At 43.1% G+C, this 27,347-nt stretch overlaps 1 protein-coding gene across 3 annotated transcripts; it reads left to right on the top strand.

Annotated features, from left to right (window-relative positions):
* LOC123405608 (two-component response regulator ORR21-like) lies at positions 1–26,408 on the top strand. Of its 3 annotated transcripts, none has more exons than XM_045099239.1 (4): positions 1–293; positions 20,863–21,027; positions 21,135–21,314; positions 26,046–26,408. In XM_045099239.1, exons 1-4 carry the CDS (start codon positions 62–64, stop codon positions 26,081–26,083), a joined length of 615 nt encoding a protein of 204 aa, XP_044955174.1. In that variant the 5' UTR covers positions 1–61; the 3' UTR covers positions 26,084–26,408. The 3 variants fall into 3 exon arrangements, with proteins under 3 accessions (XP_044955174.1, XP_044955172.1, XP_044955173.1); XM_045099237.1 differs by lacking the exons at positions 20,863–21,027; positions 21,135–21,314; positions 26,046–26,408 and adding exons at positions 402–566; positions 674–868; positions 5,607–5,969 and having other exon boundaries at positions 10–293; XM_045099238.1 differs by lacking the exon at positions 1–293 and adding an exon at positions 20,499–20,754.
* Positions 26,409–27,347: the final 939 nt, after the last annotated feature.

Below are 27,347 nucleotides of genomic sequence, written 5' to 3' on the forward strand. Positions count from 1 at the left end.
ATCTTAGTGCATTACTCCAATCTCTTTCTTGAAGAGAAAAGAGGCTTTGGACTATATATATATGGGTTGTATCTTTGGATCTTTTCCACACTCTTTCTATCACCAGCAGTACCTTGTGACAAGCAGTAGGTGCGTGTGTGCCATGGAGAACGGCGACACCTTCCCTTCGAGCACTGTCAGGGACACTTTCCCAGCTGAGGATTTCCCCGTGGGGATGAGGGTCCTCATGGTGGAGGATGACCCCAGGAGCCTCCAGGACTCGACGCAAATTCTCGAGAGTTGTGGCTACAAAGGTACTCCACAAACATATGGGATCTCCTAGCGCTCAGTGTTGCATGTCTTGTCTGCCTTTTCTTGGAAGATCTGGACCCGCTTGTAACGTACGTGTTTGTGTCGTGCAGTGACGGCGATAGCGTCGCCGATAGAAGCACTGAGAGAGGTGGAGAATAATCGAAAAGGTGTCGACTTTGACATCATCATGACAGTCGTGCACGCCGGCGGCAAAGGGGCAGGATTTGATGGCTTCGACCTCCTCGAGCGCGTCCGGGATCGTTACCCGGTCATCAGTGAGTCCTCGACATGTCGCACATATTTACATGCATGCATGGCTACTTTTAGGTCAGTAGCGATACATACAGATATAGATCTGAAAATCCTGGATGTGTTTGTGTAGTCTTCTCTACCGATTATAGCAAGAAGATGGTGATGAGGACAATTAACGAAGGTGCTTGCTGCTTCATCGCAAAGCCTCTGTGCTACCAGGAGATGAGAAATATCTGGTTCCATGTCATGCAGAGGGGAATGCAAGTGGACGGCCCAGACAAGGGGGGCTCCGACGACAACCAACGGGGCTTCAATGAAACACAAGGTGCGTCAGATATGTTTCTAAGGGATGGCCAACCACCATTTCCATCTCCACCATGTTTGGCTGTTTGTGGTGGCTGCATCATACATGATATATGTTTCTATTTCTACTCGATTAATTAGTTTCTGAGTAATCGTTCAAGATTTCACTTGTAAGAGTAACTCCAACGGGCCGACTCAAACGAACGGTGATCTTGTCTGTTTTTTGTTCGTTTGTCCGTTTGGGTCGGCCGTCCGCCCGGGTCCGTCTCGTTTTAGATTTGGGTCGACACTGCGTCCAACGCACTCAGCCATATGTGCCGGCGTGGCCTTTTTGTGTCGAGATGGACCGAGCCAGCTCATTAACTAGTGAGGCCCAATGAAGCTTGGGCCGATTCGAAAACCTCTCTCAGTCTGTCTAGCCTTAGTTTGGATGTCACTCCATAGGGATTTTCCTATTTACCCATTTTGCGTCAAGACACCACTGCTTCAGAAAGGGAGCGACCGACTCGATTAACTGTTTGTAAGAGAGGACCTTTTTTGTGACCCTTTTAGAAGGTTCCTAATTGGTTCTTTCATTTTCCTTTTTTTATCATTTTCTATAAAAATGTTTAAAAATCTAAATTATTCAGAAATTGCAAAACGTGTTTGCTTTTTCAAAAAATGTTCGGAAATTAAAAATATTTTGAGTTTATAAAAAAACTTTAAGACTTCATAAATTGTTCCCATTTTTAAAAAATGCTTACGTTTTCCGTAAGTTCATGTTTCAAAAAAGTTTGTGCTTAACCAAGTTTGAAAAAAGAGCGATTAAATTTAATTTTTATATTATTGAAGAAAATGTTCGTGGATTTTGAAAAAAATCACACTTTCCTAAAATAGACTCTCTCATTTTTAACTGGTGAAAAATAATATTGGTAAAACAAAACAACAACTGCTATAGTAACATGTTGCTGCAGTGAACCGCACACTACAATGAACCGCTTGCTACAGTATGCTCGGTGAAGTGACTGACAAGGGGGCAGCCCAGTCAGGCTTGCTTGTGCGTCGCATGCTCTCTTGCATAAAACACCCCCAATAAGAGATCTCACTTCATAGTGCTTTACCTCTTTTCTGAGGCAGGGGCTAGGTGCCTATATTAAAACCCATGGCAACCCAAACTCTTCATGTACGGTCTCGCTTTCCAAAACCTTGCTCCAGCGGATATTTTGGACGGTACTGCCATCCCATGGACCTTCATTCTTAAGGGAAATCATAGGGAAAATTGTCGTCGTTGCTACCAGAAGTGAAGGCGTCACCGTTCTCTATAGCATGCATGCTCAAACCACTCAGATTTATTTGAACGGTCTTGGTTGTTCCGCTAGTTTACTACTAGTGCTTCCAAGCCTAGTTAATTTTATAGTAACATTCAGATTTGGGATCTTCTCTATAAATAACCTCTAGTACACATATGTGGCTACAACCATTTCGTTCCACCTTTAATCATTTCACTCACTCATTCCACCATTTACAAGTCACTTTGCTCAATCCCACTACATCCACTAATCACACGAGGAAGAGACATCCAAGGAAGGCCAATAAGAAATGAAGTGTTGGGTGATTCCATGTTTACTTCTTCGATTCTTTCAAAGCCACGAACTCCCCTTTATTGAATACCTACACCTCTAGTTCATTTCCTTCACCATAATCGTATTCCTATGAAAGAGTGATCACTTAGATTCTTGAGAGAAGCTTTGATTGAAGATCATTCAAGTAGTTCTTATCAAGTACTTTGCTTTGCTTGTTACTCTTGGATGTTGAGCATATTCTAGACGGTTAGGAGTAGTCACTCCAGATCATATCATGTTGTATGGGCTTGTCCACCACCCACTTTGTGAAGATCTACACTTAGCGACGCATCTAAGTTCAACACATGATGGAATATGTGATTCATGGGTTGCTTGGTTGGCATCACAATCGGGGTCATTGTGATCCTAGAACCCTTGGTTTGAAGCATCCATTAATTTGGACGTATGATAGCGTGCACTACATGAGCCACGGTGAAAGGATCGATATTGACTAGAGGGGGCAGGTGAATGGGAGACTAAATTTTAAGCTTAATTGTCAATTTTTAAGCCTCCTTTGATTCATAGGACAGGAATATCATAGGAATATGGAAATCATTGGAAGTGAGATGACATGTATCTCAATTACTATAGAGAAAGATATGTCATTGGATGCATAGGATGTGAATTCTTTCATTGAGTCTAAACTAACAAAATACTTTAAAATTTGAAAGATTCGTTCCGATGGATAGTAATAGGAATCCATTTCAACAAACCAAAGGGATATAAATGACTGTTTCCTTTGAAAATTCGATCATATATAATTTCTACAATATTTAAACAAACCAAAGGAGGCCTTAGAGATTTAAGTATAAACTAAGTTCTCTATATATGCAACTAGGTGGACTCAACATAAATGGTAAGAAATCTCAAGGCAATGTACACTAGGCAGCCATACAATTAACAAGCCCACGAGAATACAAGGCAAAGTGCCGCGGGGGAAAGGAATACCCACAAGTGAGTCGCGGGCACACATTTTATCCCAAAGTTCACACTTCCTTGGGGAAGTGCTAATCTCCGTTGGAGTGGTGTCGGTGTCAAGGCTCCGGAACACCACCAAATGGCCTACCGTAATCTCCAAAGTCACCTCCAATGGATGTGCCTCGAATCACTTGGTGTTAGTCTTGAGAGCGACCAACACACCTTTACTTATGTATCTGGAGCACACAACAGGTAACGAAGCTTTCGGAGGAACCCTATACATCTAGGAGCCCAAGCTCCATGAGTAACATATTGATTGTGAAGAAATCTTGTCGGGGACATGAATCGGTTTGGTCAACATGTAGATCGGACCCTGCTCCCACAGTTCCCAAAGTATCAACAATTTTGGTGGGAGAGACAAATATATATGAGAAATATGAGGTGTTGGAAATGGTGGATGATGTCAAAGAAAAATGATAGGGTTGGAGTTAGAAGAAGGTGCTAATATATATTGTTGCTCACTATGAACCCTTTTCCAGACATCTGACCCCATGCGAAAGGGGTGTCAAGAGAGTTAAGTGATACCCTGTGTGCACATGGTCCAGGACCTCGTGCACACGGGGTGTCCATAGAGTTGATCACTGGCCCTTGTGCATGAGGTGACCAGATACTTTGTGCACACTCTCACGACACACTGAGGATGAGAACATGATGGATGGAAGGATCTTTTTTGGTGGTAGATGTAGGACGGCAAGAGTATAAGTTTTTGGTGTTCCCACACCAACATTCTACAACTTTCAACCATCTTGATAGTGCGGTTTTCCTACGACTCAAATAAATCGAAGCAAAAGCTTTGAGTAGCCGGAAAACCACATGTTTGATCTTTTTTGAAGTGTGTGTTTGTGTGTGACTGGGGAGGGGGTGAACCCTCTCCACAATAATTGTCCGAGGAACCATTTACCTGAGATTAAGCTTAAAAACTATAATTAGGTCCACTAGCAATATTTTCATCACATTAAAATACCATTTAGAGGCATTGTCACACAAGAAACATCCTTGCAGCATGAGTGTTTTGCTTTCCTAAACCCTACCTACTACTTATTTGCAACTTGTCATTTTTGGCCGCTCATTACTCTTACTTGCTAGATAAGTATTTTTGCTTGTATTGTTCTTCTTGTCTTGTGCTAAAAACTGCAAACCTTAAATCAGAACAATTATTTTATAGGACTATTCACCTTTCTAGTCCTTAGATTGTGATCCGAACATCATCCTTAGCAGCTAGCAAGTGGAGCAAGCGTTGCTGATCGCCATAGATGATGGAGTGAGCTCAACATCGACAATGCTATCCTGGTGACCGAGGTTTTTCACCCAAGTTGCACACATAAGACGTTGGTGCGCAAGAAGCACCATCTTGACATCGGGTTAATTAATAACCAGTCGTAGTCATCAACCCATGGATAAGAAACCTGAGGGCTTCTTCGAGACGATGACACATGCACCACGACACTCACCACTGGCAACTACTCTATCCAAACAATGGAAGCGTGTATGTCAACACTGAGGGGCAACACAGCAAGGAATGAAACAGTGACTGCATAGGATAAAACTGTCACTCGGATCACGACTGTCCCACTAGAAACTCGTGTAAACGTAGCAATACTAGAATTCATAGACACTAGTCATCAACTCGTGCACCTACACGGGCTAGTTCATAGACATGGTGCTCCCAACTACACTAGTCACTAAAAATATGTCCAGCCCTAGTTTCCTTGGTCAGGCAACTTCTCTCCATGGTGGGCGACTTTTCATCTGAAACAACGAGGTGATGCTTGGATGCTGCCCATTTCTGACGGTGCCTCCATCCCTCAACCAAGCACTCCATCCCAATCCTAGTGGTGCTATACTTCCATCCCGCATACTCCATCGTGGGATCAATACTCCATGATCAAAATCCCAATAAGCCATTTCTCAATTCAGCCCAACTCCACCGAGCCACCTCTCACATTGTGAAGAATGAAATTATCCTCGACAATTATTATTCACCATCAATGCACAATTCCCATAGTGTTGTAGTTGGAAATGGTTCGAGGCTCCCCATCACAACAACTAGATCCACTTCTCTTGCTTCTTGTTCATAATATTTTAGTTTCCCACCTACTATCAAGAACTTAATATTTGTTCATAATGTTATTGTGATATTATTTTTCATCTAATTCTGATCCCTATTGTTCCTCTTTCAAGGACCTAGAAACAACGAGAATCCTCCAGAGATCAAATAGCTCAGGCGACCTCTACAACTTCTGCTTGATGAATAAAAGTTGCGCCAGAGCTTGTTGTACAACTAGCTTCGGCGATTTGGGGCAACGGAGTCTTGGGGATCAGCTGAGCCGAGCTTCCTTTTTCTATAATAGCTACAAATTATCTTCCATCATGTAATAGAACAAGTCTGCAATCTCATGTTTGTGATTCTTGCTAAATTGGACAACAACAATGCTTGCCTTTTTATCCATCCCATTATTTTACTACCGCTCGTTCCAAATAATACACCCTCATTTGTGGACTTCTCCTATTTTAGTTTTTCGAGTTATAAATGTTATGTCATTATTCTTGATGAGTACTCACACTATTCCGGAACTTCTCCATTACATAACAAGTCTGTCATCGGTATTACTTTGCAACACTTTTACACCTTTGTGCTTAACCAGTTTCATGCTTCTCTCCAATGAATGCAAAGCAACAATGGTGTTGAATTCATCAACCACAACCTACAACATTTATAATCTCCCTACATTCTTTTCACCGAAACAGTATACAACCACCAACCTTTAGCTTTCATTTGCTCCACAAACCTTTTCATGTATGCCGACTCCACAAGGTACATGCGGTTCACCACTTGTCTCCCATCCCTAGGATTTGTTTTGTCCAAATATGACTCCTCATAATTCACCTTTCACTAAAACATAACCAGTGCCCACTTTGCCTTCATTGTCATTATTCTCACAACTAATTGTTAGGGAACTAAGTATGGAAAACAAAAACAAAACTACGAACACCCAAGATATATCTACACATATGCATAGCAACGAGAGTGAAAGTGTCTACGTGCCCTTGTAGACCGTTAAGCGGAAGCGTATATAACGTGGTTGATGTAGTCGTACTTTGATACGTCACAAACGTATCTACTTTTCCAAGATTTTATTCTCTTGTTTAGGACTCTAATTTGCATGATTTGAATGAAACTAATCTGGACTGGCGTTGTTTTCTACAAAACTGCCATGGTGTTGTTTTCGTGCGGAAATAAAAGTTTTTGGAATTGAACGACACTTTTTAGATACTTTTTCCACACAATATAAAAATTATTGGAGCGAAGACCCACCAGAGGCAAAATCAGTGAGTAATTGCATATAAAACTGGCCAGAATGGACCAAAATATGCGAGTTTTGATAATGTCCCCATAACCGGACCCTGAAGTTCCCCGGACGTTTGGATCGCCCCAGGACCCAAAATCTATGAGTAATAACATAGAAAACTGGACAGAATGGACCAAATCAGCGAGTTTTGACGAGGTCCCCGGAGTTCGTGGAAAGTTCAAATCGCCCGGGAACCAAAATCAGTGAGTAATAGCATAGAAAACAGGCCAGAATGGACCAAATCTGCGAGTTTTGACAAGGTCCCCGTAACCGGTCCCCTAAGTTCCCCGAACATTCGTATCGCACAGGGTCCCAAAATCAGTGAGTAATAGCGTAGAAAACTAGCCAGAATGGACAAAATCAGCGAGTTTTAATGAGGTCCCCGTAACCGGTCCTCGGAGTTCACAGAATGTTTGGATCGCCCTGGGACCCAAATTCTGTGAGTAATAGCACAGAAAACTGGTCAGAATGGACCAAATCTGCGAGTTTTGACGAGGTCCCCATAACTAGTCCCCGAAGTTCTCCGAACATTTGTAGCGCCACGGGACATAGAATCAGTGAGTAATAGCATAGAAAACTGGCCAGAACGGACAAAATCTACGAGTTTTGACGTGGTCTCCGTAAGCGGACCCCAAAGTACCAAGAACATTCGTATCGCCTCGTGTCCCAAAATCAGTGAGTAATAGCATAGAAAGCTCGCCACAATGGACAAAATCTGCGAGTTTTGCCAAGGTCATCTCAATCGATCCCCGGAATTCGCAGAATTTTCGGATCGCCCCGGCTACCAAAGTCAGTGAGTAATAGCATATAAAACTAGCCAGAATGGACCAAAATGTGCGAGTTTTGACAATGTCCCCATAACGGACCACGAAGTTCCCCGAACGTTCGAATCGCCCCGGGGCCCAAAATCTGTGAGTAATAGCATAGAAAACTGAAAAGAATGGACCAAATCCGCGAGTTTTGACGAGGTCTCCGGAGTTCGCGAAACGTTCAGATCGCCCCGGGAACCAAAATCAGTGAGTAATAGCATAGAAAACTGGCCAGAATGGACAAAATCTGTGAGTTTTGATGAGGTCCCCGTAACCGGTCCCCCAAGTTCCTCGCACATTCGTATCGCCCCGGGTCCCCAAATCAGTGAGTAATAGCGTAGAAAACTGGCCAGAATGGACAAAATATGCGAGCTTTGATGAGGTCCCTGTAACCGGTCCTCGGAGTTCGCAGAATATTCGGATCGCCGTGGGACCCAAAATCTGTGAGTAATAGCATAGAAAACTGGTGAGAATGGACCAAATCTGTCAGTTTTGACGAGGTCCCCGTACGAGTCCCCGAAGTTCCCCGAATGTTTGTAGCACCACGGGACATAGAATCAGTGAGTAATAGAATAGAAAACTGGCCAGAATGGACCAAAGCTGCGAGTTTTGATGAGGTCCCCGTAACCAGTCCCAGAAGTTCCCCGAACGTTTGTAGCGCCACGGGACATAAAATTAGTGAGTAATAGCATAGAAAACTGGCGAGAACGGACAAAATCTACGAGTTTTGATGTGGTCTCCGTAACCGGACCCCGAAGTTCCCCGAACATTCGTATCGCCTCGGGTCCCAAAACTAGTGAATAATAGCATAGAAAGCTGGCCAGAATGGACAAAATCTGCGAGTTTTGCCGAGGTCCTCGCAACCGGTCCCCGGAATTCCCGGAATGTTCGGATCGCCCCGAGAACCAAAATTAGTTAGTAATAACATATAAAAGTTGCCAGAATGGACCAAAATATGCGAGTTTTGACGAGGTCGCTGAACGTTTGGCTCGCCCCGGGACCCAAAATCTGTGAGTAATAGCATAGAAAACTCGACATAATGGACCAAATCCGCGAGTTTTGAAGATGTCGCCGGAGTTCCCGGAACGTTTAGATCGCCCGGGAACCAAAATCAGTGACTAATAGCATAGAAAACTGGCGGACCAAAACAGCAGCCTATGACCTATGATGACAGAAGTTTTGATGAGGTCCCCGGAACCGGGCCCCAAGTTTCCGGAACGTTTGTATCGCCCCGGGTCCCAAAATCAGTGATTAATAGCGTAGAAAACTGGCAATAATGGATCAAATCTATGAGTTTTCACGAGGTCCCCATAACCGAACCCCGAAGTTCCCCGAATATTCGCATCGCCCCACGTCCCAAAATCAGTGAGAAAACTAGCTAGAATGGACAAAAACTGCGAGTTTGGATGAAGTCCTCGTAACCGGCCCCGGGAGTTCGCACAACGTTCGAATCGCTCTGGAAACCAAAATTAGTGACTACTAGCATAGAAAACTAGCCAAAATGGACCAAATCTACGAGTTTTGACGAGGTCCCCGTAACCGGTCCCCGAAGTTCCCCGAACGTTTGTTGCGCCACGGGACACAGAATCATTGACTAATACCATAGAAAACTGGCCAGAATGGACCAAATCTACGAGTTTTCATGAGGTCCCCGTAACCGGGACCCAAAGCTCCTCGGACGTTCGTATCGCTCCAGGTCCCAAAATCAGTGAGTAAAAGCGTAGAAAACTGACCATAATGGACAAAATCTGCGAGTTTAGTGCGAGGTCCCCATAATCGATCCTTGGAGTTAGCGGAACGTTCAGATCATCCACGGAACCAAAATCAGTGACTAATAGCATAGAAAGCTGGCCAGAATGGATCAAATCTGCGAGTTTTCACGAGGTCCCCGTAACAGGTCCTAGAAGCTCCGCGATGTTTGTAGCACCAAGGGGCCCAAAATCAGTGAGTAATAGCATAGAAAACTGGCCAGAATGGACCAAATCTACGAGCTTTCACGAGGTCCCTGTAACCGGAACCCGCAGTTCCCCGAACATTCGTATCGCCCCGGGTCCCAAAATTAGTAAGAAATAGCGTAGAAAACTAGCAAGAATGGATAAAAACTGTGAGTTTTGATGAGGTCCCCGTAGCCGGTCCCCGGAGTTCGCACAACGTTCGAATCGCCCTCGAAACCAAAATCAGTGAATAATATCATAGAAAAATGGACAGAATGGACCATATCTAAGAGTTTTCACGAGGTCCCCGTAACTGGTCCCCGAAGTTCCCCAAACGTTTGTAGCGCCACGAGACACATAATCAGTGAGTAATAGCATATAAAACTGGCCAGAATGGACCAAATCTGCGAGTTTTCACGAGGTCCCCGTAACCGGAACATAAAGTTCCTCGAACGTTCGTATCGCCCCGTGTCCCAAAATCAGTGGGTAATAGCGTAGAAACTGGCTAGAATGGACAAAATCTGCGAGTTTTGACGAGGTCCACGTAATCGGTTCTCGGAGTTAGCGGAATGTCCAGATCATCCTGGGATCCAAAATCAGTGAGTAATAGCATAAAACCTAACCAAAATGGACCAAATCTCCGAATTTTGACGAGGTCCCCATAACTGGTCCTAGAAGTTCCCTGAACGTTTGTAGCGCCACGGGACCCAAAATCAGTTTGTAATAGCATAGAAAACTGGCCAGGATGGACCAAATCTACGAGCTTTCACGAGGTCTCCGTAACCGGACTCCGCAGTTCCCCGAATATTCGTATTGCCCCGGGTCCCAAAATCAGTAAGAAAAAGCGTAGAAAACTGGCCAGAATGGATAAAAACTGCAAGTTTTGATGAGGTCGCCGTAACGGGTCCCTAGAGTTCCCTGAGCGTTCGGATCGCCCCGGGAACCAAAATCAATGAGAATTTGCATAGAAAACTGGCCCAAATGGACCAAATCTGCGATTTTGACGAGGTGCCCATAATAGGACCCCCAAGTTCCTCGAACATTCGTATCGCCCCGAGTCTCAAAACCAATGAGTAATAGCGTACAAAACTAACTAGAATGGACCAACTCTGCGAGTTTTCACGAGGTCCCCGTAACCGGTCCCCGGAGTTCGCGGAATGTTCAGATCGCTCGCGGAACCAAAATCGGGGACTAATAACCTAAAAAACTGGCCAGAATGGCCTAATCTGCGAGTTTTAACCAGGTCCCCGTAACAGGTCCCCAAAGTTACGCGAACGTTTGTAGCGCCATGGGATGCAAGATCACTGAGTAATAGCATAGAAAACTAGCTAGAATTGACCAAATGTGTGAGCTTTCACGAGTTCCCCATAACCGGACCCCGAAGTTCCCCGAATATTCGTATTGCCCCAGGTCCCAATATCAGTGAGAAACTCGCCAGAATGGACAAAAACTGTGAGTTTTGATGAAGTCCCCGTAACCGGTCCTCGGAGTTCGCACAATGTTCGAATCGCTCTGGAAACCAAAATGATGACTAATAGCATAGAAAACTGGCCAGAATGGACCAAATCTATGAGTTTTCACGAGGTCCCCGTAACTGGTCCCCGAAGTTCCTCGAACGTTTGTACCGCCACGGGACACAGAATCATTGAGTAATAGCATAGAAAATTGGCCAGAATGGACCGAATCTACGAGTTTTCATGAGGTCCCCATAACTGGGACCCAAAGTTCCTCGAACGTTTGTATCGCTCCAGGTCCCAAAATCAGTGAGTAAAAGCATGGAAAACTAGCCAGAATGGACAAAAATTGCGAGTTTAGTGCGAGGTCCTCGGAGTTAGCGGAACGTTCAGATCATCCAGGGAACCAAAATCAGTGACTAATAGCATAGAAAATTGCCAGAATGGACCAAATCTGCGAGTTTTGACGAGGTCCCCGTAACACGTCCAAGAAGTTCCCCGACGTTTGTAGCGCCAATAGGCCCAAAATCAGTGACTAATAGCATAGAAAATTGGCCAGAATGGACCAAATCTACGAGCTTTCACGAGGTCCCCGTAACCGGACCCCGCAGTTCACTGAACAATCGTATCGCCCTGGGTCCCAAAATCAGTAAGAAATAGCGTAGAAAACTAGCCATAATGGATAAAAACTATGAGTTTTGATGAGGTCCCCGTAACCGGTCCCCAGAGTTCGCACAACGTTCGAATCGCCCTAGAAACCAAAATCAGTGACTAATAGCATAGAAAACTGGCCAGAATGGACCATATATACGAGTTTTCACGAGGTCCCCGTAACCGGTCCCCGAAGTTCCCCGAACGTTTGTAGCGCCACAAGACACAGAATCAGTGAGTAATAGCATAGAAAACTGGCCAGAATGGACCAAATCTGCAAGTTTTCACGAGGTCCCCGTAACCAGAACCCAAAGTTCCTGGAACGTTCATATCGCCCTGGGTCCCAAAATCAGTGGGTAATAGCGTAGAAAACTGGCCAGAATGGACAAAAGCTGCGAGTTTTCACGAGGTCCCCGTAATCGGTCCCCGGAGTTAGCGGAACGTTCAGATCATCCCGGGATCCAAAATCAGTGACTAATAGCATAGAGAACTGGTCGGAATGAAATATTCTGCGAGTTTTGGAAAGGTCCCCGTAACCAGTCCCCAAAGTTCCCCGAACGTTCGTAGCGCCACGGGACACAGAATCACTGAGTAATAGCATAGAAAACAGGCGAGAATGGACCAAATCTGCGAGCTTTCACGAGGTCCCCGTAACCGGACTCCAAAATTCCCCGAACGCCCCAGGTCCCAAAAAACAGTGAGAAATAGCGTAGAAAACTGGCCAGAATGGACAAAAACTGCGAGTTTTGATGAAGTCCCCGTAATCGGTCCCCGGAGTTCGCACAACGTTCGAATCACCCTGGAAAGCAAAATCAGTGACTAATAGCATAGAAAACTGGCTAGGATGGACCAAATCTACGAGTTTTGACAAGGTCCCGTAACCGGTCTTCGAAGTTCCCCGAACGTTTGTAGCGCCACGGGACAGAGAATCATTGAGTAATAACATAAAAAACTGGCATGAGGTCCCCGTAACCGGGACCCAAAGTGCCTCGAACATTCGTGTCGCTCCAGGTCCCAAAATCAATGAGTAAAAGCGTAGAAAACTGGCCAGAATGGACAAAATCTGCGAGTTTAGTGCGAGGTCCCCGTAAACGGTCCTCGGATTTAGCGGAACGTTCAGATCATCCAGGGAACGAAAATCGGTGAATAATAGCATGCAAAACTTGCCAGAATGGACCAAATCTACGAGTTTTGACGAGGTCCCCGTAACACGTCCTTGAAGTTCCCCGAACGTTTGTATCGCCACGGGACCCAAAATCCGTGAGTAATAGCATAGAAAACTGGGCAGAATGGACCAAATCTATGAGCTTTCACGAAGTCCGTGTAACCGGACCCCGTAGTTCCCTGAACATTCATATCGCCCCGGGTCCCAAAATAGTAAGACATAGCGTAGAAAACTAGCCAGAATGGATAGAAACTGCGAGTTTTGATGAGGTCCCCGTAGCCGGTCCCCGAAGTTCGCACAACGTTCGAATCACCTTGGAAACCAAAATCAGTGACTAATAGCATAGAAAACTGGCTAGAATGGACCAAATCTACGAGTTTTGACGAAGTCCCCGTAACCGGTCCGCCGAAGTTCCCCGAACGTTTGTAGCGCCACGAGACAAAGAATCATTGAGTAATAGCGTAGAAAACTGGCTAGAATGGACAAAATCTGCGAGTTTTGACGAGGTCCCCGTAATGGGTCCTCGGAGTTAGCAGAACGTTTAGATCATCCCGGGATACAAATCAATGACTAATAGCATAGAAAACTGGCAAAAATGGACCAAATCTACGAGTTTTGACGAGGTCCCCGTAACAGGTGCGAGAAGTTCCCCGAACGTTTGTAGCGCCACGGGACCCAAAATCAGTGTGTAATAGCATAGAAAACTGGCCAGAATGGACCAAATCTACGAGCTTTCACGAGGTCTCCGTAACCGCACCCCGCAGTTCCCCGAATATTCGTATCTTCCCGGGTCCCAAAATCAGTAAGAAATAGTGTAGAAAACTGGCCAGAATGGATAAAAACTGCAAGTTTTGATGAGGTCCCCGTAACGGGTCCCCGGAGTTCGCAGAACGTTCGGATCGCCCCGAGAACCAAAATGAGTGAAAAGTTGCATAGAAACCCGGCCCAAATAGACCAAATCTGTGAGTTTTGATGAGGTCCCCATAACCGGACCCCAAGTTCCATGAACATTTGTATCGCCCCGAGTCCCAAAACAATGAGTAATAGGGTACAAAACTAATTAGAATGGACTAAGTCTGTGAGTTTTCATGAGGTCCCCGTAACCGGTCCCCGGAGTTCGCGGAACGTTCAGATCTCCCGCGGAACCAAAATCGGTGACTAATAGCATAAAAACTGGCCAGAATGGACTAATCTGCAAGTTTTGACGAGGTCCCCGTAACCGGTCCCCGAAGTTTCCCGAACGTTTGTAGCGCCATGGGACACAAAATCACTGAGTAATAGCATAGGAAACAGGCGAGAATGGACCAAATCTGCAAGTTTTCACGAGGTCCCCGTAACCTGACCCCAAAGTTTCCCGAACGTTCGTATCGACCCGGGTCCCAAAATCAGTGAGTAATAGCATAGAAAACTAGCCAGAATAGACCAAATGTACGAGTTTTCACGAGGTCCCTACAACCACTCCCCAGAGTTCCCCGAACGTTCGGATGGCCCCGGGAACCAAAATCACTCACAAATTGCATAGAAAACTGGCCAAAATGGACCAAATCTACGACTTTTGATGAGGTCCCCGAAACCGGGTCCCAAGTTCCCCAAACGTTTGTGTCACCCCGAGTCCCAAAATCAGTGATTAATATCGTAGAAAACTGGCCAGAATGGATCAAATCCTAATTTTTTTATCAAAGTAGACCATCCCTTTCATCCCCTCACGTTCGTTTAGATCATCTCGGACAGAAAACATCGTCCAACATGTCAATTCAAACGAACACGCGTCCGTTTTTCGTTCATTCGTGATCCATTGCAGACTTAAATTTAGGGCGGATTTGCATCAACGCAGACACGGGACGGACGCGCGCGACGCCCGCGCGTCTCTTCCCTTGGACCGCCAGCCAGTGGCACAAAGGCCATCCTCCTTTTTCCCTTCCCCTCCAACGATCCCTCCCGCTCTGCCTCCCACTCCCGCCACCCATTTCTGTTGTCGCCGCTAGGCAACCTGCCGCAGACTAACCCTTCTCTGCAACCTCATCTCCTGCCACCACCGTCCCCGACGCCCAGCTCTGCTACTTTGTCTCGATGGGGCGCGGGGCATTTCACTGGCCCAATTTGTCCAAGATGCCCGCAAGGTACAAATGGACCCCGACAATGAACTTTTCTTCCATAACTTTATTTGTGATTTCGATGATTCTTTATCCGACGATGAAGAGATCGTGGGAGCTGCGTTCGTCTATGACCACCTTAGTAAGGACCGGCGGCAGTTTAGGGGCTCCATACCGAGGCATATGTCGGCGCTGAATCGCAACCGGGAGAATGGACATTTCCTATTCTGGAAGGACTACTTCGAGATCCGAAACCCGCTTTATACAAAGATTCCATATTTCAACGTCGTTTTTGCATGACTAGGCATGTAGTCAACCGTATTCGGGAGGGGGTGATCGAGTACGATAACTATTTCAAATGCAAGAGGGACTACCTTGGAAAGATTGGCTTCTCCCCTTATAAAATATGCACTGCTAACATTCGGATGCTTGCATATGGAGTTTCCAATGATCTCATTGATGAGTATGTACGAATGAACAAGTCCATATGCTTTCAGTCCATGTATAGGTTTTGCAAAGCTATCATAGTTGTGTTTGGTCCAGAGTACTTGAGAGAGCCGACTGTTGCTGATACAACACGGTTGCTGGTGATGAATGCTAGCAGGGGGGCCCTGAGGATGCTTGGTAGCATAGGCGGTATGCACTGAAAGTGAAAAAAAAACACCCTTCTACTTGGCAGGGTCAGTATATATAAGGATCATGTCCGAGCTTGCGCCGTCAGACTTAAGGCCGTGGCTTTTTAAGATCTCTAGATTTGATACTTTTTCTTTGGCATGGGCTTCGTTGTCGCCATCTCGGTTGCGGGGTTCACGGCCAGGGGAACGAATGAGCGGTCAGTCGTCGGGCCGGCTAGAGCCACTGACCAGCGCGTCTGATGCTTGAGGTCGTTGGAAAACGAAACAAGCACCGTGTATCCCAACCCATCAGCCAAGTATAGTCATGCATGGATAGGGCGGGTCATCTTACAAGGCACACGCTTGGTTGGTTAAATTACGGACGGCGATGGACGGAGGATGCATGCGAACATTCTTCCTTGCGCGTCAAAAGCAGTAGGAAGATTCTCTTGGGGTTTATCGAGCTCGCTTTCCATTATCATATGGACCAAACATTGTTGTTTGTTGCGCTCGACGCGGTTTTTACCGGGACGGTTGCCACACAGGGATATCATGATTTCACCGTCGCACATCGTCGTCGATCGGTTCACCGTTCAAGCCAGCTAGCCTGTTCGGGGCTACGATGTACGCGCGGCGAGGTCAATGGCAAACTAACCAAGGAAATCAATCTAAACAATACATACACTGGTAATGATGTTGAAACGAAGAATCTAAACAACACGATTGATTTGCTACTGCTCACATATGAACTGACCATGATTGCATATCATTGCCGGCAAACTAACCAAGGAAATCTTTATCTATTAATAAAGCATCTATTGTTTCTGTGGTACGTCATTAAAATTACCCCCGAAGTTGGCTTAAATCACCCACTATGCCATCCATAATTGAAAAAACGGTTCAGATTTTTTTCCTGTCAACGCTATCCTTCTTTTTTTTTGAGCGGGGAAAGCCTGACGGCTTTTATATTGCATTGGGAAACACAGTTACATCATTTGCTAGTGTATCAATCCTTCTTAAAGACTGAGACCCTAATTTCCCACTACCAGCCGTTTGTCGTAGTGGCTGGAGCACCTCTTGTGCATCCAAGAGAGCTGGGTTCAATCCCTCTTTGTTGAAATTTCTTCTACCCCTTTTTTTCTCTCTTTAATAGCAGCATGCCCCTCCTTTGTCCTAGCACCAGTTCATGAGCCCGTCCATATTTGATTTTTCTTTATAAACTAAATAGGGAATTTTCAGAAACCCAAATTTTAAAAGTTGCAAAATTTCAAAAAAAAAATCATGAAATCGTAAATTATTCTATAATTCAAAAAATTCTTTGGGAAATCATTAAATGTTTATGGATTGAAAAAAATGTGGATAATTTTAAAAATTGTTCGCATATTATAATTTCAAAAGTTGCGAGTTTTTTTAAAAAAAATCATGAAATCGTAAATTGTTCTATAATTCAAAAAATGCTTTGGGAAATCATTAAATGTTTACGGATTCAAAAAATGTGGATTATTTTAGAAAATTGTTCGCATATTATAAAATAATTCATGGTTTTCAAAAAACTATTTAGCAAATATAAAACATTGATAATTCGGAAAATGATCATGCATTAAAAACATATTCATGAGTTCGAAGAAAATGTCAATGAAATTTTAAAAAAATGTTCACATAAACTATAAAAAATCAATAATTTCAAGATTTGTACTCTAATTAGTATTTTCCGTTGCAACGCACGGGTCTTTATGCTAGTCAATCTAAACAATACATACACTGGTAATGATGTTGAAATAAAGAATCTAAACAACACGATTGATTTGTTACTGCTCACATATGAACTGACCATGACAGCATATCATTGCCGGCTATGATGTTTATTACACGCAGATAAAACAATAGTATTGGTGCCATGTTTTCTTTTAAATGGCGACAAAACATCTCCTTTTTACATCACTACTAGGACAATGCTAGTACGTAAGCTTGCGATTTATCTATCCATATTAATGCAAACATATAAATAAAAATCAATGATATAGGACTTGGATGTGTAATACTTATGTCATTTCTAGATGTGCTTTAGCAAAATCGATAAATAAATGTATATAGTCCAATCTTGCATGTGATTTACCTTATGTTTTGATGAAAGTGTGTTAGGCAAATTAAAGTAAAATTGATTTAGAAGATAAGTGAATAATGGTGATTCATTATCATATCAGTAAGTTTGGACGAACTGGTGGTGAAAAAATAATATGAAACCTTACATTCTTTTCAAGTAAATAGAGAAGCAATGTAGATTAACCAAAGGGTAGAGTGTATACCAAAAATAAAGGGTTGGCATGGCCTCGTTCAAGCAGGTTCGAGATTGCATCACCTTAATAGATATTGAGGGAGTCACGCCAAATCCTATTTCGCGCTTTAAGCGTCAATCATCCAAATCACTAATTAAGGAGTACTCCCTCCGTCCGGAATTACTTCTCGCACAAATTGATAAAAATATATGTATCTAGAACTAAAGTACATCTAGATATATTTATTTCTATTACATGTATTTTCGGACGAATGGAGTACTTCTTTTAAAGATCACTCTCACCTCCTCAGGTTTTGACAAATAACGCACTGCATGTGTGTCAGTTGTCGTAACCTGAGAGCTCCTCCTTTTTTGTAGATTCGTTATTTTCAAAACGTTTCATCTCTTAAATTATACGTTCAAATTTTAAACTGTTTTCGTCGTTGGATTCCAACCGTCGAAGTCTTCAAAACTAGATCACATGTTGATAGGTTTTGACAAACTTTTTTTTCACACACAAAAAAACAAACGGAAAAACCGTGCCTCTCATGGAAGGAAAAAAATGTGTTCTATTTTTATTTTTCCGAGATGCACGATCGTGCCTCTCGCGAAAGAAATAGAAAACGTGTTTTTTCATTTCTGAGACGAACCGTCGTGCCTCTCAAGAAAGTATATCCGTGTCAATCGCGGAAGCAAAACCATGCTTTTCAAGAAACAATAAAACATGTCTTTTAGCGCAAAAAAGGTATTTTTCGTCCAAAATCTAAGAAAGACCGATGAAAAACTGAAACCCCGAAAAAACATTTAATAAACCACCTAAAAAGCTGAAAACGCGTGCAAAAAAACAAACCAGGGAAAACGCTCAGAGCGCGACACGTGATGACGGCTCAGAACGTGCCAAATGATGGCGCGTGAGAGTGATCGTTAGGAGACTCCCTAAGGAGCGCTCGTCAATTAGTTGCTCTCGTCAAATATGCAAAAGGGTACATGGCACACACCCCCATTCCACTACATATAACTAGGCCGCGGCCCACTATCTCTCCCCGTCGTTTTTGGACTAGGTTTTCCCTGGGTAGTTTTTTCCATCTTTTTTTTTGGTTTTGATGTTTTTGTGTGTGTTTTCTTTTATTGTTTTCCTTTTCAATTTACTTGTTTCCATTTTACCTTTTTCTATGTTAGCTTATTATATTATTTGCTTTTATTTACCATTTATCTAATTTATTTCATTTTAAATCAACATACGTCTATAATGCATTGAATGACCCTGAATAGGTCCGATTCTACTACCATTTCTAGGTAGTAGCTACCACCTGAAAACCAAAGAAGAGTTTTAGTTATGTGAAATTTTACAAAATTAACAGACATTGTCCTACAAATTCGCTAAAAAGAAGAATTGTATGTTTTTGGAATACACGAACATTTTTCAAATCTGTAAACATTTTAAAAATTGAGGAACAATTTTAACCCATGAACTATATTCTAATCCATGATTTTTTTTCTAATCCATAGATGGCTTTCGAATCTATGATTTTTTTGAATCCACAAAATAGTTTAACCTTTTCTAGTTCTAGAACATTTATGGAATGCATGAACTATTTCAAATTTATGAACTCTCAAATCCATGAACTTTATTTCAAATACATGAAGATGTTTCAAATTTAGGATCCTTTTCAGGAACTTTTAAAATTAGAAAAAACAAATTCTGAGTTTTAATGTTTTTAAAGTAGTTCATGAACTTTTCCTGAATTGTCCTTTTCCAAATATGTGAACATTTTTTCAAAACCCTTACATTTTTCAAGTTCATGGACCTCTCTTGAAATCCTTGAGCAATTTTAAAATCATGAATATTTGACGATTTTATCAAGATTTTTAAAAATTAATAAGGAAACCGGTCGTCTTTTCTAATACAATTGTCTAGCAGATAGCAAACTGTTTTTTAAAACCATAGACACGTAGTTTTTTTGTCTTTGTGATAAACGAACACATAGTTGAATGGGCAGCGAGCGAGCTTGCCTTTTTTTCGCAGGAGAGCAAGCAAGCGATTTACCGGGCCGGCCCATACGGTCGACGCCCTATGTGTTGTTGTGTAATCTAGTGTGTTAAACGACGAAGAGGCACACTCGGGAGTCACTAACCAGCAGTTACCCTTTCAGGGCACTTCAAGGGGCACCTTTGCTAACCTAGGAGTGCGCCAAGGGACCCGTCCAGCCGTCACCATATGTCAGGTGGCGAACGCTTTCTCTGAATTTTGGTCATCTATTTTCTTGTATGTGTTTTTGGATTTTAGAATGTTTTTCTGGTTTTTGCCTTGTTTTTCCTACGTCATGGAGAAGATTTTTTCCTTTGCGTTGCACATCTATGCTTTTTTTGAACTGGGCTCCACGAGAAACACATTTCTGTTTATTGCGGAAGCACAGATCTGCTTCTACGGTAAGCACAGTTGTGCTTCTGCCATAAGGACCACGAGAAAGGTTACAACAATATATAGAGTTTTAATACATTATATGAAATATTAATACAATATATTTAGTTTCAATGCACTTCACTAATTAAGCAATTGGCAGTTGTGCGATTGGAATCATGTACCTTTAATATACTCTATTAATTGGAAAGGTCACTACTACATTATATGTAGTTCAATACGTTGCATATAGTTTTAGTGCACTGCATTAATTAAAAAATATATTGCAAATCTTAGTGCATTACTCCAATCTCTTTCTTGAAGAGAAAAGAAGCTTTGGACTATATATATATGGGTTGTATCTTTGGATCTTTTCCACACTCTTTCTATCACCAGCAGTACCTTGTGACAAGCAGTAGGTGCGTGTGTGCCATGGAGAACGGCGACACCTTCCCTTCGAGCACTGTCAGGGACACTTTCCCAGCTGAGGATTTCCCCGTGGGGATGAGGGTCCTCGTGGTGGAGGATGACCCCAGGAGCCTCCAGGACTCGACGCAAATTCTCAAGAGTTGTGGCTACAAAGGTACTCCACAACCATATGGGATCTCCTAGCGCTCAGTGTTGCATGTCTTGTCTGCCTTTTCTTGGAAGATCTGGACCCGCTTGTAACGTACGTGTTTGTGTCGTGCAGTGACGGCGATGGCGTCGCCGATAGAAGCACTGAGAGAGGTGGAGAATGATCGAAAAGGTGTCGACTTTGACATCATCATGACAGTCGTGCACGCCGGCGGCAAAGGGGCAGGATTTGATGGCTTCGACCTCCTCGAGCGCGTCCGAGATCGTTACCCGGTCATCAGTGAGTCCTCGACATGTCGCACATATTTACATGCATGCATGGCTACTTTTAGGTCAGTAGCGATACATACAGATATAGATCTGAAAATCCTGGATGTGTTTGTGTAGTCTTCTCTACCGATTATAGCAAGAAGATGGTGATGAGGACAATTAACGAAGGTGCTTGCTGCTTCATCGCAAAGCCTCTGTGCTACCAGGAGATGAGAAATATCTGGTTCCATGTCATGCAGAGGGGAATGCAAGTGGACGGCCCAGACAAGGGGGGCTCCGACGACAATGAAACACAAGGTGCGTCAGATATGTTTCTAAGGGATGGCCAACCACCATTTCCATCTCCACCATGTTTGGCTGTTTGTGGTGGCTGCATCATACATGATATATGTTTCTATTTCTACTCGATTAATTAGTTTCTCGTTCAAGATTTCACTTGTAAGAGTAACTCCAACGGGCCGACTCAAACGAACGGTGATCTTGTCTGCTTTTTGTTCGTTTGTCCGTTTGGGTCGGCCGTCCGCCCGGGTCCGTCTCGTTTTAGATTTGGGTCGGCACTGCGTCCAACGCACTCAGCCATATGTGCCGGCGTGGCCTTTTTGTGTCGAGATGGACCGAGCCAGCTCATTAACTAGTGAGGCCCAATGAAGCTTGGGCCGATTCGAAAACCTCTCTCAGTCTGTCTAGCCTTAGTTTGGATGTCACTCCATAGGGATTTTCCTATTTACCCATTTTGCGTCAAGACACCACTGCTTCAGAAAGGGAGCGACCGACTCGATTAACTGTTTGTAAGAGAGGACCTTTTTTGTGACCCTTCTAGAAGGTTCCTAATTGGTTCTTTCATTTTCCTTTTTTTTATCATTTTCTATAAAAATGTTTAAAAATCAAAATTGTTCAGAAATTGCAAAACGTGTTTGCTTTTTCAAAAAATGTTCGGAAATTAAAAATATTTTGAATTTACAAAAAAACTTTAAGACTTCATAAATTGTTCCCATTTTTAAAAAATGCTTACGTTTTCCGAAAGTTCATGGTTCAAAAAAGTTTGTGCTTAACCAAGTTTGAAAAAAGAGCGATTAAATTTAATTTTTATATTATTGAAGAAAATGTTCGTGGATTTTGAAAAAAATCACACTTTCCTAAAATAGACTCTCTCATTTTTAACTGGTGAAAAATAATATTGGTAAAACAAAACAATAACTGCTATAGTAACATGTTGCTGCAGTGAACCGCACACTACAATGAACCGCTTGCTACAGTATGCTCGGTGAAGTGACTGACAAGGGGGCAGCCCAGTCAGGCTTGCTTGTGCGTCGCATGCTCTCTTGCATAAAAGACCCCCAATAAGAGATCTCACTTCATAGTGCTTTACCTCTTTTCTGAGGCAGGGGCTAGGCGCCTAGATTAAAACCCATGGCAACCCAAACTCTTCATGTACGGTCTCGCTTTCCAAAACCTTGCTCCAGCAGATATTTTGGACGGTACTGCCATCCCAAGGACCTTCATTCTTCAGGGAAATCATAGGGAAAATTGTCGTTGTTTCTACCAGAAGTGAAGGCGTCACCGTTCTCTATAGCATGCATGCACCAACCACTCAGATTTATTTGAACGGTCTTGGTTGTTCCGCTAGTTTACTACTAGTGCTTCCAAGCCTAGTTAATTTTATAGTAACATTCAGATTCGGGATCTTCTCTATAAATAACCTCTAGTACACATATGTGGCTACAACCATTTCGTTCCACCTTTAATCATTTCACTCACTCATTCCACCATTTACAAGTCACTTTGCTCAATCCCACTACATCCACTAATCACACGAGGAAGAGACATCCAAGGAAGGCCAATAAGAAATGAAGTGTTGGGTGATTCCATGTTTACTTCTTCGATTCTTTCAAAGCCACGAACTCCCCTTTATTGAAAACCTACACCTCTAGTTCATTTCCTTCACCATAATCGTATTCCTATGAAAGAGTGATCACTTAGATTCTTGAGAGAAGCTTTGGTTGAAGATCATTCAAGTAGTTCTTATCAAGTACTTTGCTTTGCTTGTTACTCTTGGATGTTGAGCATATTCTAGACGGTTAGGAGTAGTCACTCCAGATCATATCATGTTGTATGGGCTTGTGCATCACCCACTTTGTGAAGATCTACACTTAGCGACGCATCTAAGTTCAACACATGATAGAATATGTGATTCATGGGTTGCTTGGTTGGCATCACAATCGGGGTCATTGTGATCCTGGAACCCTTGGTTTGAAGCATCCATTAATTTGGACGTATGATAGCGTGCACTACATGAGCCACGGTGAAAGGATCGATATTGACTAGAGGGGGCAGGTGAATGGGAGACTAAATTTTAAGCTTAATTGTCAATTTTTAAGCCTCCTTTGATTCATAGGACAGGAATATCATAGGAATAGGGAAATCATTGGAAGTGAGATGACATGTATCTCAATTACTATAGAGAAAGATATGTCATTGGATGCATAGGATGTGAATTCTTTCATTGAGTCTAAACTAAAAAAAATTCTTTGAAATTTGAAAGATTGGTTCCTATGGATAGTAATAGGAATCCATTTCAACAAACCAAAGGGATATAAAGGATTGTTTCCTTTGAAAATTCTATCATATATAATTTCTACAATATTCAAACAAACCAAAGGAGGCCTTAGAGATTTAAGTATAAACTAAGTTCTCTATGTATGCAACTAGGTGGACTCAACATAAATGGTAAGAAATCTCAAGGCAATGTACACTAGGCAGCCATATAATTAACAAGCCCACGAGAATACAAGGCAAAGTACCGCGGGGAAAGGAATACCCACAAGTGAGTCGCGGGCACACATTTTATCCCAAAGTTCACACTTCCTTGGGGAAGTGCTAATCTCCGTTGGAGTGGTGTCGGTGTCAAGGCTCCGGAACACCACCAAATGGCCTACCGTAATCTCCTCAAGTCACCTCCAATGGATGTGCCTCGAATCACTTGGTGTTAGTCTTGAGAGCGACCAACACACCTTTACTTATGTATCTGGAGCACACAACAGGTAACGAAGCTTTCGGAGGAACCCTATACATCTAGGAGCCCAAGCTCCATGAGTAACATATTGATTGTGAAGAAATCTTGTCGGGGACATGAATCGGTTTGGTCAACTTGTAGATCGGACCCTGCCCCCTCAGTTCCCAAAGTATCAACAATTTTGGTGGGAGAGACAAATATATATGAGAAATATGAGGTGTTGGAAATGGTGGATGATGTCAAAGAAAAATGATAGGGTTGGAGTTAGAAGAAGGTGCCAATATATAGTGTTGCTCACTATGAACCCTTTTCCAGACATCTGACCCCATGCGAAAGGGGTGTCAAGAGAGTTAAGTGATACCCTGTGTGCACATGGTCCAGGACCTCGTGCACACGGGGTGTCCATAGAGTTGATCACTGGCCCTTGTGCACGAGGTGACCAGATACTTTGTGCACACTCTCACGACACACTGAGGATGAGAACATGATGGTTGGAAGGATCTTTTTTGGTGGTAGATGTAGGACGGCGAGAGTATAAGTTTTTGGTGTTCCCACACCATCATTCTACAACTTTGAACCATCTTGATAGTGCGGTTTTCCTACGACTCAAATAAATCAAAGCAAAAGCTTTGAGTAGCCGGAAAACCACATGTTTGATCTTTTTGAAGTGTGTGTTTGTCTGTGACTGGGGAGGGGGTGAACCCTCTCCACAATAATTGTCCGAGGAACCATTTACCTGAGATTAAGCTTAAAAACTATAATTAGGTCCACTAGCAATATTTTCATCACATTAAAATACCATTTAGAGGCATTGTCACACAGGAAACATCCTTGCAGCATGAGTGTTTTGCTTTCCTAAACCCTACCTACTACTTATTTGCAACTTGTCATTTTTGGCCGCTCATTACTCTTACTTGCTAGATAAGTATTTTTGCTTGTATTGTTCTTCTTGTCTTGTGCTAAAAACTGCAAACCTTAAATCAGAACAATTATTTTATAGGACTATTCACCTTTCTAGTCCTTAGGTTGTGATCCGAACATCATCCTTATCAACTAGCAAGTGGAGCAAGCGTTGGTGGTCGCCATAGATGATGAAGTGAGCTCAACATGACAATGCTATCCTGGTGACCAAGGTTTTTCACCCAAGTTGCACACATAAGATGTTGGTGCGCAAGAAGCACCATCTTGACATCGGGTTAATTAATGACCAGTCGTAGTCATCAACCCATGGATAAGAAACCTGAGGGCTTCTTCGAGACGATGACACATGCACCACGACACTCACCACTGGCAACTACTCTATCCAAACAATGGAAGCGTGTATGTCAACGCTGAGGGGCAACACAGCAAGGAACGAAACAGTGACTGCACAGGATAAAACTGTCACTCGGATCACGACTGTCCCACTAGAAACTCGTGTAAACGTAGCAATACTAGAATTCATAGACACTAGTCATCAACCCGTGCACCTAGACGGGCTAGTTCATAGACATGGTGCTCCCAACTACACTAGTCATTAACAATATGTCCAGCCCTAGTTTCCTTGGTCAGGCAACTTCTCTCCATGGTGGGCGACTTTTCATCTGAAACAACGAGGTGATGCTTGGATGCTGCCCATTTCTGACGGTGCATCCATCCCTCAACCAAGCACTCCATCCCAATCCTAGCGGTGCTATACTTCCATCCCGCATACTCCATTGTGGGATCAATACTCCATGATCAAAATCCCAATAAGCCATTTCTCAATTCAGCCCAACTCCACCGAGCCACCTCTGACATTGTGAAGAATGAAAGTATCCTCGACAATTATTATTCACCATCAATGCACAATTCCCATAGTGTTGTAGTTGGAAATGGTTCGAGGCTCCCCATCACAACTACTAGATCCACTTCTCTTGCTTCTTGTTCATAATGTTTTAGTTTCCCACCTACTATCAAGAACTTAATATTTGTTCATAATGTTATTGTGATATTATTTTTCATCTAAATCTGATCCCTATTGTTCCTCTTTCAAGGACCTAGAAACAACGAGAATCCTCCAGAGATCAAATAGCTCAGGCGACCTCTACAACTTCTGCTTGATGAATAAAAGTTGCGCCAGAGCTTGTTGTACAACTAGCTTCGGCGATTTGGGGCAACGGAGTCTTGGGGATCAGCTGGGCCGAGCTTCCTTTTTCTATAATAGCTACAAATTTTCTTCCATCATGTAATAGAACAATTCTGCAATCTCCTGTTTGTGCTTCTTGCTAAATTGGACAACAACAATGCTTGCCTTTTTATCCATCCCATTATTTTACTACCGCTCGTTCCAAATAATACACCCTCATTTGTGGACTTCTCCTATTTTAGTTTTTCGAGTTATAAATGTTATGTCATTATTCTTGATGAGTACTCACACTATTCCGGAACTTCTCCATTACATAACAAGTCTGTCATCGGTATTACTTTGCAACACTTTTACACCTTTGTGCTTAACCAGTTTCATGCTTCTCTCCAATGAATGCAAAGCAACAATGGTGTTGAATTCATCAACCACAACCTACAACATTTACAATCTCCCTACATTCTTTTCACCGAAACAGTATACAACCACCAACCTTTAGCTTTCATTTGCTCCACAAACCTTTTCATGTATGCCGACTCCACAAGTCCCTATATTGCCTTAAGCAAGCCCCGGTATCTGGTACATGCGGTTCACCACTTGTCTCCCATCCCTAGGATTTGGTTTGTCCAAATATGACTCCTCATAATTCACCTTTCACTAAAACATAACCAGTGCCCACTTTGCCTTCATTGTCATTATTCTCACAACTAATTGTTGGGGAACTAAGTATGGAAAACAAAAACAAAACTACGAACACCCAAGATATATCTACACATATGCATAGCAACGAGAGTGAAAGTGTCTACGTTCCCTTGTAGACCGTTAAGCGGAAGCGTATATAACGTGGTTGATGTAGTCGTACTTTGATACGTCACAAACGTATCTACTTTTCCAAGATTTTTTTCTCTTGTTTAGGACTCTAATTTGCATGATTTGAATGAAACTAATCTGGACTGACGTTGTTTTCAACAAAACTGCCATGGTGTTGTTTTCGTGCAGAAATAAAAGTTTTCGGAATTGAACGAAACTTTTTACATATTTTTTCCAGACAATATAAAAATTATTGGAGCGAAGACCCACCAGAGGGGGGGCACCTGTTGGTTACGAGCCAACAGGGCGCGTCCACCCCCCACCCCCCACCCCCCCCCCCCCCCCCCCGCATGCCCTGTTAGCTTGGGGTCACCTCGTGGCTCCGCCAACCTTAATTTCAGTC

Source organism: Hordeum vulgare, chromosome 6H (genome assembly GCF_904849725.1).
Source record: "Hordeum vulgare subsp. vulgare chromosome 6H, MorexV3_pseudomolecules_assembly, whole genome shotgun sequence".
Lineage (NCBI taxonomy): Eukaryota > Viridiplantae > Streptophyta > Magnoliopsida > Poales > Poaceae > Hordeum > Hordeum vulgare.